Source organism: Pyricularia pennisetigena, chromosome 6, assembly GCF_004337985.1.
Source record: "Pyricularia pennisetigena strain Br36 chromosome 6, whole genome shotgun sequence".
NCBI lineage: Eukaryota > Fungi > Ascomycota > Sordariomycetes > Magnaporthales > Pyriculariaceae > Pyricularia > Pyricularia pennisetigena.
The window spans coordinates 5,825,392-5,838,290 of record NC_043744.1 but is presented as its reverse complement, the minus strand read 5'-3'; the positions used below and the strand labels follow the sequence as shown (position 1 = coordinate 5,838,290).

General features: G+C 53.9%; 3 protein-coding genes across 3 annotated transcripts in view; all 3 read right to left on the bottom strand.

Moving 5' to 3' along the window:
• Nucleotides 1-2,096, bottom strand: part of PpBr36_05458 (uncharacterized protein) — a gene marked incomplete at both ends in the record, with an annotated part of 3,079 nt that extends 983 nt beyond the window's left edge. The window contains 2 exons of the mRNA XM_029892614.1: nt 64-1,917; nt 1,974-2,096. Of these exons, the coding sequence (XP_029749520.1) occupies nt 64-1,917; nt 1,974-2,096 (1,977 nt within the window). The remainder of the gene's footprint in view (nt 1-63; nt 1,918-1,973) is intronic.
• Nucleotides 2,097-3,053: 957 nt separating this feature from the next.
• On the bottom strand, nt 3,054-4,477 carry PpBr36_05457 (uncharacterized protein; the record flags this gene model as incomplete). Its single annotated transcript, XM_029892613.1, has 2 exons — nt 3,054-3,236; nt 3,320-4,477. 2 exons carry the CDS (start codon nt 4,475-4,477, stop codon nt 3,054-3,056), a joined length of 1,341 nt encoding a protein of 446 aa, XP_029749517.1.
• A 5,663-nt stretch (nt 4,478-10,140) lies between these two features.
• PpBr36_05456 (uncharacterized protein) lies at nt 10,141-10,349 on the bottom strand (the record flags this gene model as incomplete). The annotated part of the gene is given in 2 exon segments (XM_029892612.1): nt 10,141-10,193; nt 10,208-10,349. 2 exon segments carry the CDS (start codon nt 10,347-10,349, stop codon nt 10,141-10,143), a joined length of 195 nt encoding a protein of 64 aa, XP_029749516.1.
• Nucleotides 10,350-12,899: the final 2,550 nt, after the last annotated feature.

Sequence of the window (12,899 nt, the reverse complement as noted above, 5' to 3'; positions counted from 1 at the left end):
AAAAAAAAAAAAAAAAAAAAAAAAAAAGAAGACATGCTGGATGCGGGCCTCTCTCCGACTTACATCCCAGCGCACTTCTCTGGTGCCCCATTTGAGCTTCATGAAAATCTTGGGAAAGTCCTGCGCCGCGGCGCTCAGGTTGAAGGAGAATCTGGGAGCAGCTTTGGGGTCAGCCGTGTTCATGGAGTCTTTTTCTTTTACATACGTCGTCTTGTTGCTGTAGGCAAGCGTCGATCTCAGCCATGGATACGTCCCGGCGTAGGGGTTGCGCATCTGCTCCCCGAGGTTGAATGCCAATCCTTGATACACGACGGCGGCAGATTCGCCGCCACCGGCCTTGACCGTGACCCTCCCGCTGTACACCGGGAGGGTCGTCTCGTCGGCGACCTGCGGAAGGGTGAAGGAAAACTCAACGTCGGTGCTCTGGCCGGGCTGCAGCTCAACCGCGCCGGGCACCCGGACGCCCGGCGACAGTTGCAAAGGCTCCATCTCGCGCCCGGACCTGATCCTCGGCGTCTCGGCCGTGTCTGCAGGGTTCACCAGCAGCATGTCGAAGCCCGCCCAGTCCTCGTGGCCAAACGTGTACGACTCGGCGGTCGCCCCTCTGTTGGTGAGCCTGAGCACCTGCGTGCCCCGGAAGTGAAGCGTGTCGTTCAGAGCAAAGCGCTTCAGCTCCAGCTGCATCTTGGACCTGATCGCTGCCGTGGCGTTCACCAGGCCTCCGCCGACTTGGTGCACCGGAGCGGTCGAGGACGGGACGGCCGTCCGGTCCGAGTAGCGCAGCCACGGCAACGGGCTGCCCGTGGCCATGATGTCCATGGCGAGCTGCTTGGCGAAGCCCTTCCCGTGGATGCTCCTCCCGCCGTTGGCGCTAATGTAGAGGGCGGCAACGCCGGCGACGTACGGAGTCGCCATCGAGGTGCCGCTCAGCAGCGAAAACACGTCGTTGCCGTCGCCGATGTAGGTGCTGTAGATGTCCGTTCCCGGGGCGGCGATGTCGGGCTTGACCGAGAGGTCGTACAGCCCACCCCAGCTCGTGAAGTAGCTCGGCTGGATCTTGTCTGCCCCTGCCGCTGCCGTGCCCTTCTTCACCTCGGCCGACGCCACGGCCAGCACGTGCTGTCCCGAGCTGCCGCTGCTGGCGTAGTACGGGCCGCCTTCTCCGCTGTTCCCGGCGCCGATGGTCACCACGACGCCCTCGGCGGCGATCCTGTCGGCCACCACCGCCCACGCGTTCTCGGCAAACCCTCCCCGGCCGCCGATGCTGGCCGTGATGACGTCCATGCCGTCGTCGTAGGCCCTGAGGAAGGCGTCGATGATGGTCTCGGTCGTGGTCGAGCCGCTGCTGCGCCCAAACACCTTGTACGAGTGCATCGTGGCCCGCGGCGCCACGCCCCTCCACCCGGACGCCGCCTCGCCGAGCAGGATGCCGGCCACGTGCGTCCCGTGGCCTTGGTGGTCCATGGGGTCGGCGTCCGGAGCCTTGGGCGCTCCCGCGGCTGGCCACCCGCCGTCGCCGACAAAGTCCCAACCCCCGGCCACCTTGAAGCCGGGGCCGAGGCCGCCCCCCAGCGCCACGTGCGTGTACTGGACGCCCGTGTCGACCACCCCGACCTTGACGCCCTCCCCCAGCACGCCCTGGGCGTGCAGCTGCTCCACGCCCGTGGCCCAGTGCACGGCGTGCGCGGTCTCGTTGGGCGCCGCTGCGGCCTGGCGCGGCCCGACCACGGGCGCGAGCAGATGCACCTCCTCGTTGTGCCAGACGTTGGATATGCCCGGCCTCAAGCGCAGCGCGTCAATGTCCTGCAGCGTCGCTTCGACGCTGGCGCCCGTAAAGACTGCCGATGCAAAGGTCTTGGTGACGTTGAGGTCCGGGAGTGAGGAGAGAATCTCGTCTCTGGCATCGAGGCCATGGCTCTAGAACCATGTCAGTAAAACTTGCGAGACCAGACCGAGCGGGGGGTGCGGCGTACCTCGGAGAATTCTATTATGTATCCGCGGGATTCAAACTGGTCACCTTCACCGGCAGACTGATATCCGGAAACCAGGGTTGCAAATCCCGCCAAAACGACGAGGGCGGCGGCCCGCGTAGACATGTTTTTTTTTTTTCGCAGTTCAGTTGCACTGAGCTGGTCCAGGAGCTGCCTGGGTAGGAAAAGCCCATGGCCGATTTGCAACCAGACGGAGAGGTATACTCTCCAACATTATATAAGTAGGTAGTTTTTTTTTTTTTTTTTTTTTTTTTTCGGCTCGCACTATTAACGGACACCTGATGGTTGAGCACGTATGAGCGATATCCGGGCGATTGACGAAATGAAGCGGTCGGAAGAATTCACCGAATAGGAAGGCCGGCATCTTGGCATGCGAGTGGGGCAGAGATATATTGACAATTGAGGTCCGAGTGAATCTAGTAGATACTCGATCTGGCAAGCAGTTCGCCGGGTTGAAGTACTGACTGGCTTTGCTTTGCTGTAATGGTCCAAACGCAACGCTACTATAACAGTGCCAGTGCCATTCGACTTTGCCACAAGTCAGGACGCAGGCTTTCGGCCTGCTGGTTGCTGTTGACATTTCTACGACGCTGACGTGCAATCCTGGACATGGTTACAAAAACCTGTACTTGTAAGCCACACAAAAGTTGGAATATCGAGTTGATGTTTACACTTGTTTATATTCAATATTTGATTCATGTATGGTTTGTACCTAATTACTGATATACAGTTATACACCATAGAATCATGCAATGAAATCAAACAGCTTTCACGGTTTTCATGCGCCCGTAAATATACACAGAAATAAAAGGTTGTGCATCAGATCCAGGGAAGTGTTCCTCCGGAGTGCAACTCTCACTGTCAAAGGCTTCTTACAGTTTGGCCAGCGCCGTGGGACTTGTCCTTGGCCAGGATGGCTCCTCCGACACGGCGCTGGTGGAGGCCATATATCACTCCGTCGGGATGAAATCCTCAACCACATTTATCAAAGACATCCATGGTCACTTTACAACTAACGCAACCAAAAAAAACACAATATATTTACCCTAAAAAACACTATATCTAAGCCTTGAGCCCAACAGATGTGCGCATGGCATTGACCACAATGTCCTTGTAGTCACCACCCAGCTCCCATACCGAGAAGCCGGCGAGCTTGTTGTCGGTAATGTACTTGCCCTTGGCGGAGAGGGACTTGGCGTCGTCGTACGAGACCCACCAGCTGGTCGAGTTGTCGTAGAGGAAGGGCTGTTTGGGGGGAATGGGGTTAGTACAGACAGCTATTGAGAGATTCAGAAGGGGGACTCGAGAGAGAGGAAAAGAAAACTCACCGTCTGGCTGCATTCGTCGTATCCCGACGCAATGCCAGCGCGGGGCTTGCCGGTCTCGTCCAGGAACTTGCCCTCGGTGACCATGCTCCAAAAGGTAAAGGTGCCGCTCGGGGGCTGGGCGTTTCCGCAGGCGTCGACGGCGGCATCGTCGTCCCAGCTGCTGCCCTGGCGGCGGGTGCCGTTGTTCTTGGGGTAGGCGCTGAGGGCCTGGGCGGCGCCGGTGGTGGTGGCGGCAAAGGCGTCGGTCGGGTTGACGACGAAGCCGTGGCCGTAGGCTCCGACGCCCAGGACCAGCTTCTCGGCGGGGATGCCGGCGTCGATCCACTTGGCGATGCCCTCCTTGATGCCGCCCTGGTTGTTGCGGGCGTCGCACGACTGCTCCAGCGGGGCGTTGGGCCCGCCGGTGGGGGCCCAGGCGCCAAAGACGTCGTAGCCCATGACGATGCTGTAGTCGAGCAGCTCGCCCATGCGCTTGAGGGCGCCGTTGGTGCTCTGCTTGCCGGCCGCGTCGTTGTACGGGTACAGGCTCACGGCGGCCGTCAGCAGCAGCGGCTTGGGCTCCGCCTTGCGCAGCTCCGTCAGGAACGAGATGAAGTTGGCCGTGTCGTCGGCGCTGATGGCGTTGCAGCCCAGGCCCTGCTTGTTGGGGTACTCCCAGTCAAAGTCGAGGCCGTCGAGGTTGTACTTTTGCACCAGGTCCAGGCACGTCTTGACGAACGCCGTGCGGTTCTCGGCGCTGCCCACGTTGCTGCTGAAGTGGATGCTGCCCGCCCAGCCGCCCACCGCCACCTGCGCCTTGACCTTGCGCGCGTGCGCCGCCTCCACGAACTTGGGCAGCTCCTCGGGCGCCGAGCTGCTCAGGTTCAGGCTGCCGTCCGCCGTCGTCTCGGCGAACGCGTACTTGACGTCCACGTACTTGTCCCACTGGATCTTGTCCACCCCGAAGTTGATGCCCTTGCGCTTGGCGTGGTAGCCGGCAAAGTAGCCCGTGGATATCTTGGCCGGCGCCGCCTGGACGTCGGCGGCTGCCGCATCGGCAACGTCGGTGGATGCCGCATCAGAGTAGTCATAGCTGGGGCGGCCGTTGACGGGGCCGGCAAAGGTGGCGGCCGCGACAAGGAGGGCCAGCCCCGTCCTGGACAGGTTAACGAGTGACATGTGGTTTTTGCTGGAGTCGATTATTAGATTAATTTCTCAAGCAAGAGGGTCTGTTTGTGTTGATCGGGATGGTTGAAAGGAATGTCTGGACCAACGAGCGGTGGTGGCCAGAAACAAACCAAATGCAGCACTTGGGATGGAACCGGGCATCGTTATATATTTATCGACCTGACCGCAGTTCCCGGTCTCATCTGATGATTATACTTTGTCACCGCCAACCCCCCCTGCTCCTAACATAATATGTAAAATCCGCAATTGCCGGCATTGCCATTTTGACTTTTTTCGTATTGAACAGGCTGTTGTGGCGTTTGTCCGAACCATGCCCCCGGCCCTCAGAGAGTAGTCCAGGGAGTCTGTGCCCAAGTGGCCCCGTCGCTACGTAGTAATAAAAAAAAGTTGGTTCGCATTAATGAACCATTGGAGCCTCATCCCTGCCGGGGGGGCTTGGTCGTGTGGTATTTTTATGCTGATGCCATGTTGCTTTTGGGACCTTGGCGAAACGCTGTGGGGTTGTCGAGCCCAGGGGAGCGGTTCTGCCATGTTATACTTGCAGAATCCCATGGTGATCCTCCATTTCATCCCCCAAAATCGGATGTCTGGCCGGATATGGTAATTACAGCACATATACGCCTCACGATGCTCGAGGGCTTTTTTTTTTTTTTTTTCTTTCTTTCTTTCTTTCTTCCCTCAGCAACTCACCTCCACTCCTAAGCCCCTGAGCCCCTAATCACTTTTCGTCAACGAGATTTGAACCCAACAGCCGAGAGGGTGCGATTCAAGCCGGGTTTTTCGCTTAAATATATATGGATTAAGTGATGTAGATCATGCACGTCGGTCACACAGAGATAATGAAACAGACTACCTACCCCGTATCAGTGGATGGAGAATATCGCAAATAGGTTTACCAGAGTGTGCACGGTTCTTGGCTACGGTTTCGTCCTTGCTCGACACAACCTGTAACGTAATGTCTTTCGTAGCCTGCCTGACTCGTGACTGTAGATTACGGAGATGATGCGAGGCAAACAGCAAAGTCAAAATAAATCAAAGCTCGCCCTGTCCAACCAACGACGACGCTGCAGGGGCAAAACTCAAAATCCAGCTTTCCCTGACCACCGCGTTGACCTTCAACTTGGCCGTAGCATATCCTTGAAGCAGGCAATGTCTCCTCTCGGCTGACAAGCAGATGCAAGATCGCAATCGACCTCGGGACGCGATCAACTCTCAACCAGCGTCATCACCGAAGCATACGCGTCGCAGCAACAGCAAAACAAAGCCCTGCAGTAATTTTAAAATGTCGAGCAGGCATCATCTACCGAGTGGTTCCACCTCGGGCGTGGCCGACGTTTGGGCAACAAAGTGGTGCGCCCACCCCAACCCCCAACCCCCCCAAAACAATCCCTTGCCCCTCCGGTTCTAGAAGAAAAAGAAATTGGTCGCGACGCAACATTGGATCGCCATCGCCATGTTTTGCAGCAAACAGCGTGGCGTGGCGGAACTGGCGCTGACGGCTTGGGAAGGGAAGGGAGGGAGGGGAGCCTTTGCCTGCGCCACGGCCCCATCTGCCAGCATGTTGCCGTTTTATAGAGTTGTATAATGTGTAGAAAAGGGTATTGTAGATCTCCACTTTACCCGCTCCCAAGCCCCTGGCCCGGGACTCGCGGCTTTTTTTTTTTTTTTTTTTTTTTTTTCCTTTTTTTTTTCTCCTCCCTGCTGTACAACTGCCGCCCGCCGCCCGCCGCCCGAGACAGGGGTTAACGTGGTGGGTTTTATGCCTTCAGTTTGGGCATGTGGCGCAGACAGCAATTGTATTTCGCCCCCAGACTGGTTCTGCGAGGGGGGCGCCCAAGTCCTTGGCCGTCGATGGTGACAAGTGGCGACGGCGGTTGATAAGGACGGATGCAAGCTGTCGTGACCTGTTATGCACTGAAGAAAGCAGCAGGAATGGCAGGTTTGTCATCCAAACATCACTTGCAACGGTTTGTAGAAAAGCCAGGCCTGCTTTAGCTGCCATATATTCAACCTCGGAAATTGGTTGGGGCGGTTTGTGCCTAAGAAACTCTTGGCTATACGTATCCGCTACTGGCGGGCTATACTAGTCATGTTATATGACTAGGTTAGCCATGGAACGGAACATAATCATATTGTAGCGGCGTGGGTATATAACAAAGGTTGGATACTATCAATGCTGTGGATCAGGCGCTGTTTTCCAGATTCGTACTGCACTCCCGACATTGTGTACGTTCGACTAGCAGATGCCTGCGCGGCCAATCAGGCCATGACCAGGAATGTCTCGGATGTGCAATAACAGGTGATAGTTTCTCCCGATCAGGTGGGATCGTCCGGCCTATTCGGGTCGCTCATCGCACGATGATATTGCATCTTGACCCCATTCAGACAATGCTTGACCCAGTAGCGACAATTTTAATTGTTCGCCACCGTACCCCAGTAATCGTTGTCGACCTCTCTAGGTTCAGCATGAGAATCAATTCGACCATCGCCGTGCGCAGCAGCATGGGCGTTTCCCAAATAACCGGGTAGGCTTCAGGGCTGTCTATGTATCTCCCGATGGCAAATGACCTGCGAGTCATGACGTGATGGCACGCGAAATTCGACCGGCTCCAGATGTACAGCTCAATCTGCTCCCATGAAGAGGCGGTCTTTCAAGCCACCAGACTGTTTGACAGTCAGCAAAACTGTCTACGATATGTTTTGCCTCCGAGATTTCCAAAGAGACAGTCGCTCACGTCAGTCTAATTCCTCGACTTGTGCGGGCAACGCAACAAGCTTACCTCGAGGGAGCGTCCGGCATCAAGGTCCAAAGTTAATTCTGGATGCCAAGGCGGCGCCGTGTTGCACCTCGCGCCCAGCGTATCAGGCTGTTTTGAAAACGCTGTGGCTTTGGCTTGCTAATCGGTACGGGTCCAGTGCTTCCAGATTGGGAGGTCACCAACAACATACATGCCATGTCGGTTCATCCTGAATACGGCCTCGAGACTCGCCTATCCTGCCTAACAAGTAAAGTACTAAAGTGCTACATTAAAACGCGGGTACACGTTGCCTGCGGTGTCCTAATTCACAGCAAGCAACCTACCTGGCTCTGGCACATCCTCAAGCACTTCGGTTCTTACTTGTATGAGCTTACCGCGCGCAGTTAGTCGTTGCTGGAACGATCCATACAGAGCAGCATACTATCAACTTAACCCATAGCCGCCTGAGCCATCTTCCAAATAAGCCGGGGGCCTTTGACGGTACACCAAACCGTACCAGGTCATGCGGCCCGCCATGTCCTCTGCTAACTACGCAAAGGGGCCTGGTATGAAAAATTAGAGATGGATACAAGGTAGATGAGAGCTGTGCAAGTCTAACCGCTTCTTCTCCTGCATTGTCTGTAAAAGGTTTATTTTCAAGGGCGAGCCTGAATCGTTCAGAACGAACTGCAAAGATGATGATGAAGAGGGTCCAAACGAGGGCGAGTGAGCTGAGCTGGGAGCTTGCGTCTGACTGGATAGACGAACCAGAGCTGCAAGCACGAGACGGTAATCAAACCTGGCCGGAGTTTGCAGCCACTGCCTGGCAACTTTTGACCCTGACAAGACTGCGAAAGTCTTCCCGAACTGTGACGGGGGAAACGGAAGATGAAGTTGGATATTGTTGGAACCGTAATACGACTCGTTGGCGGAGTTTATCATAGATTCGTCGCATCTGCTCCTGTGAACAATGACAGGTAGGGGATGTAATGCTTTCAGATGGGCCACGGGTTTTTTTTTTTTTTTTTTTTTTTTTTTTTTTTTGTGGGTGCCTAAGAGCCTGTGCAGAGATCTGGGGACAGGATGTACAGGTTGTCAGCTGACAAGATGTTCTCAGAGCGACACGTAAAGCAACACTGGATGGAGGATACGACATATCTACATAGCAGCCGTGCTAGCTGTTTCTCACTTGGAGACAGCTATTAGTTGAAACCCGCATAGAATGACACCGACATTTGTGCTCACTTTTCATTGTTGAATCTGTCGCCAGTGGCAGCAGGTTGTGCTCAGTTTCCGATAATCCTGAATCCGAAAGGGGTGAACACATGATCGGAGAAGACTTAGTTTCAGCGTCGATAAATATAATGTGTTGCCAGTGGCACGGGTGGTGACCTGTTCCAATCATTGTATATCGTCACCGTTACAATCATCTTTACTGAAGCTATCCGTGATGACTATTTGAATATAAACAGCAGACAACTCTCTGCCATGCCGGTAGTCCACATGATTGCTTCCTGATACCAGCCTACCCGATCAGGGAGATGCAAATCCATCGATTTGGTTGTTTCGTACGCGCCTATACACAATCTAGAACCACCTCGTCGACAGACTTCACTCCCCCGTGAATCGGGTTGCTACTTTGAGACCCTCGACGACGAAGCGTTTCCATATCCACAGGTGCAGAGCAAGAACAAAGACCAGCTTGGCAGGCAAGAAGCAATGATCATCAGGATGTTGAGGGCCGAAAGGAGGAGTGGCACAGCAGGACTCCACGGCGTCTTCTTTTTGATTATTTACTTACCCTGCCCAGTCCCAGATCAGCTGGATGGCAGTCTGACAGTTCGTCAAGGTAGTTCGTTGGCCAGTAGTCTTGGTCTCCGCCATCTGTATTGATACAATAAATATAAGCCGATCTACACACTGGGGTCACGTACCGGGCAGGAGTCAACACCTTGCATAGACCAGACAGGATTGCAACAAACATAAGTCCACTCATGCGAACCCCCCTTCCATTCTCGGTAACTGTGGACATGGGTCAACTGTTAGTCCAACGGCGAGCCAAGGTGCAGATCAACTTGGATAGGCCTTTGCTTGGCGTTGGCATCCGTCCTTGTGCGGAACTCAACGGGTTCATAGCATTTGTCAGTCATCACGACCCATGGTACAGTTACGCTGATGCCAACTGAACCACTTTCACAGCGTTCGGCATGCGGCACTGCGCGTCAGCCAAGAATGCGCTGCTGTTACGGACACTACTTTGAAGTCTTGCAATAGACTTGTCTTGTTACAAACGGACTTTGAATATCTTCTTGATACAAACCACGGTCTGTGGAAGGCCCACTGATACCAATAGTTGTCTAGCAATCTTGCATCAACATTCGACATCTTGAGCTAGCAGAATATCGTTCGAACCGGACCGCATCCTATGGTACGGCTGGTTGCATACACGGCACCTCAAGCTCTTTTAAACAAGTGCCAAAGACCACAAGCCAATGCGGCTAGTTTTGTGACCGTAGTATGCTGTTCAATATGTACATGGCTGCACTGCACTGGTACTGCTATTTCGTCAAATCCTCCACCATGAGCATCGCGGAGACCAACGCTACCGATGCCTGGTGCGGCAAAAGCCATCTTGCCGATGGGTGACAGCTTGCCTGTCCGAGGAAGTGTCCAATGAATCACCTGATACGCCCTGGGATACGTGCTACACCATGCCAAGTCGCCATGGCATGTCAGTCGGTTGCATGGTGGCTCAGAACACGCCCAATCATCATTTCCAAAACATCAAGCTCTGGCATGGATTTGTCCCCTGTATTAGCCCTGATGAAGGGGACCAAGGGTAGAGGGTCCTTCAGTCAGGATCAGAAAGCAGCGACAGATGCGTGCACCCTCCCGATCCCTCGGCAGCCGGACTCTTCAATCGGGAATGGAGCGCTGGGCCTCGCGCTCGGTGACCTCTTGCACCAAGCCTGAAATCGCTGACCAACTTCTTTGGTGGCACCGTCAGGAATGATGCGAGTCTCGATGGTCCATCGCCGGTACTGCTCAAGATCCTTCACAAAAGTGTGGGTCTTCAGGTTCACACCGGCAGCAGGAGACGGACTCGTTCCAGAGAGCGTCTTCATCGTGAATACAGCGATAGATGACGAATTTCCAACGGTTGTAGCCGACTTGGACATACTTTACTTGACCTGAAGGCGTCCCATTGATCCCCGGGCAACTATCCAGAGGTGGCTCTAGTCCGTGGCCATTTGAGGAATGTGTTGCTAGAGCTGTCCTATAACAGGCAGGGAAAATGACAGGTCCAAGCCTGGTTGAAGGATGAACTTGCACTGGAATCCAGAGCACAAGTCCGTAGGGATATCTCCAAGCTTATGCAGGGTAGGTAGTTTTTCTCGCGGCAGCTGTCACGTGTTGCCATTCTGTAGATGGGCAGAGACTGCCCGAGACCAGCGTAGATTATCTGTGTCTGGATCATCTTTGTAACTACTTGCCTACATTTTTAGGAGGGATTTCAAGTAGGTAGAAGACGGGTGATATGATTCATGGTTCGGCGTCTGTCCACCTCTCCGGATAAATACGTGCGTTCGGCACATCACTATTACGTGGTTTTGTGAGTGATAAAAAAAACGCCAAGGACACCTACCATAAAATACGTTTACACGGTGCCCTTGCCGTAGAAAATCTCATGGATGCCTTCCTAACCAGGGTATAGTCCTGTCGTATAATGGCCAGTTGTGACTGTGTGCTGTCCTGTCACGCATCTTTACCACGTGCCATGGTAGAGACACACAGTAGTACCGAAACAATGACATGACATGATGTGCATGCTACTCAACCCATACGTTGTAGTAGCCTTGTCAAGTTTACCCACTCTCGCATCTTGCGCCAAGCTGCCAGATAATATCATGTAGTCACGATTAAATTAACAAGATTCAGGACCGTGTTGTGGATTCGAATACTGTAGTCAAAGTTTTTTGGTACCAAGTAGGCGAGCAAGGCGAGTAAGCAACCAGCAGGCAACCGAGCGGCAGGCAGTTTGATTGACGTGGATCGCCTTGAAGGTCACCAATTTAGCGGAGTTATCGAACGATGCCTAGACTTTCAGCTGAGGTTTCCTGGTTGTCACACCGTACCGCAAAATCGCAACGGGCCGTTTGCCAATGAATGCTGCGAAGCCCTGGCTTTGAATAAGCTCGGCGGGCCTGGGAGAAAAATCCGGGTCAGGGCAAAGGTCAAAAGCCAATGAAGAATGAACAAATGCGTGTGTTGGGGTGGAAGGCAGATTTCAGGGAAGCGATGATTGGCGCTAAACCTTTGCGCCCGCGTAGCCGCTTTTTTTGTTCGTCCTCTCTGGCCCTGATGACCGATCGCAGAGGGGCGCTGGAGACACGCTTGAGTCGGACACGCTGCGTGAGCTAATAACCGCTCGAATAGTTGGTCTTGGAAAGTTTAGAAAATTGGAACAGAAAAAAAAGGCCGAGAGGTTATGTCAAGATTGAGGATGAGAAATGGAACAAAAGCGCCGCAACTGCTTGCTACCTTGGGTCAAGGTGGTATTGGATCCTACCAGCATCCTCGAACGCCCTCAAAGAAGCAAAAGCGAAGCCCGATGGATGGAAACAGAAACAGGCAAGGCAGGAAACGTTATCGTGGCAGGCAGGCGGTCAAGGAGGGTCCCCTAAAAACAGAAGAGATTGACCAGGGTTTCTGTCTCGGGAAGATCGGCAACCGTACCATTAACAGGAACGCCCCAGCAAGCCACCACATTCGCCACGGGGTCCATCCAAACTGAATTTGAATGCCCTGACTGGTAAAAGGCCCCCAGTCTAGACTTGGTCTTTCGCAGATCGTGGGAAAAATGTAACGAAGATCACGAAGCTTTTTTGCTGCTGTTTCTCTTTGTTCTATTTGATTCTGTCTTTTTGATCACGTGTGCACCTATTTTTGTTCCCAAGAAGCTGGTTTTTGTGTTGCTTTTACTGGGCCCTGATTTCATGGACGGATAGCCACGGGTCATTGACGAGAGAAAAGATAGAAGAAAAAAAAAAAAAACGAGGCGCGCCATGTCGTCATCGCGCAGCCTGGGGACACAGCAGAGACGGGGTCCAGACCAAGGGCTGGCGGGCTAATGTTGCCACGAATCAAATGGAGATGGGGACCAACACAATCTACTATGTACGTTGTGCCTGTACATGTTAGCTTCTTATTTGCCTTTGCCTGCCGGACAAACGCAATTTGTCGGCCGAGTTCTGTTTGGGATCACGAATGTCAATCTAGTTCAATTCGCCTTGCCAGGCCGGCCCCTAGGCTAGGGCTAGCAGCATGGAGAGTGAGCAGATGTCGCGTCGCATCGACGCTCTTGATGCAGCCCGTCCGCAGGCTAGTGCCGGCGTGGCTAGCGCCATCTGCCATGAATATCCTGGACCAAGCAAGGGACCTTAAGCTCAATGTCTAGCGGAGACAGCACGCACTGGGAAATGAAATGACAGCGTTGTCTTGTCTTGCGTCGCCTCGTTCCTGGATTGCCGGCCGAGATCAATTTTATCGTATATAAACATGTGTCGGGGAATACAAGATTTGAACAGTCGTCGTCTCATCTCAGCCTTTACTTTTGTTTTTCATTCACCGCAAGACCCCTTGTAGATAGTATAGCCCGTAAATAGCCCATAGGC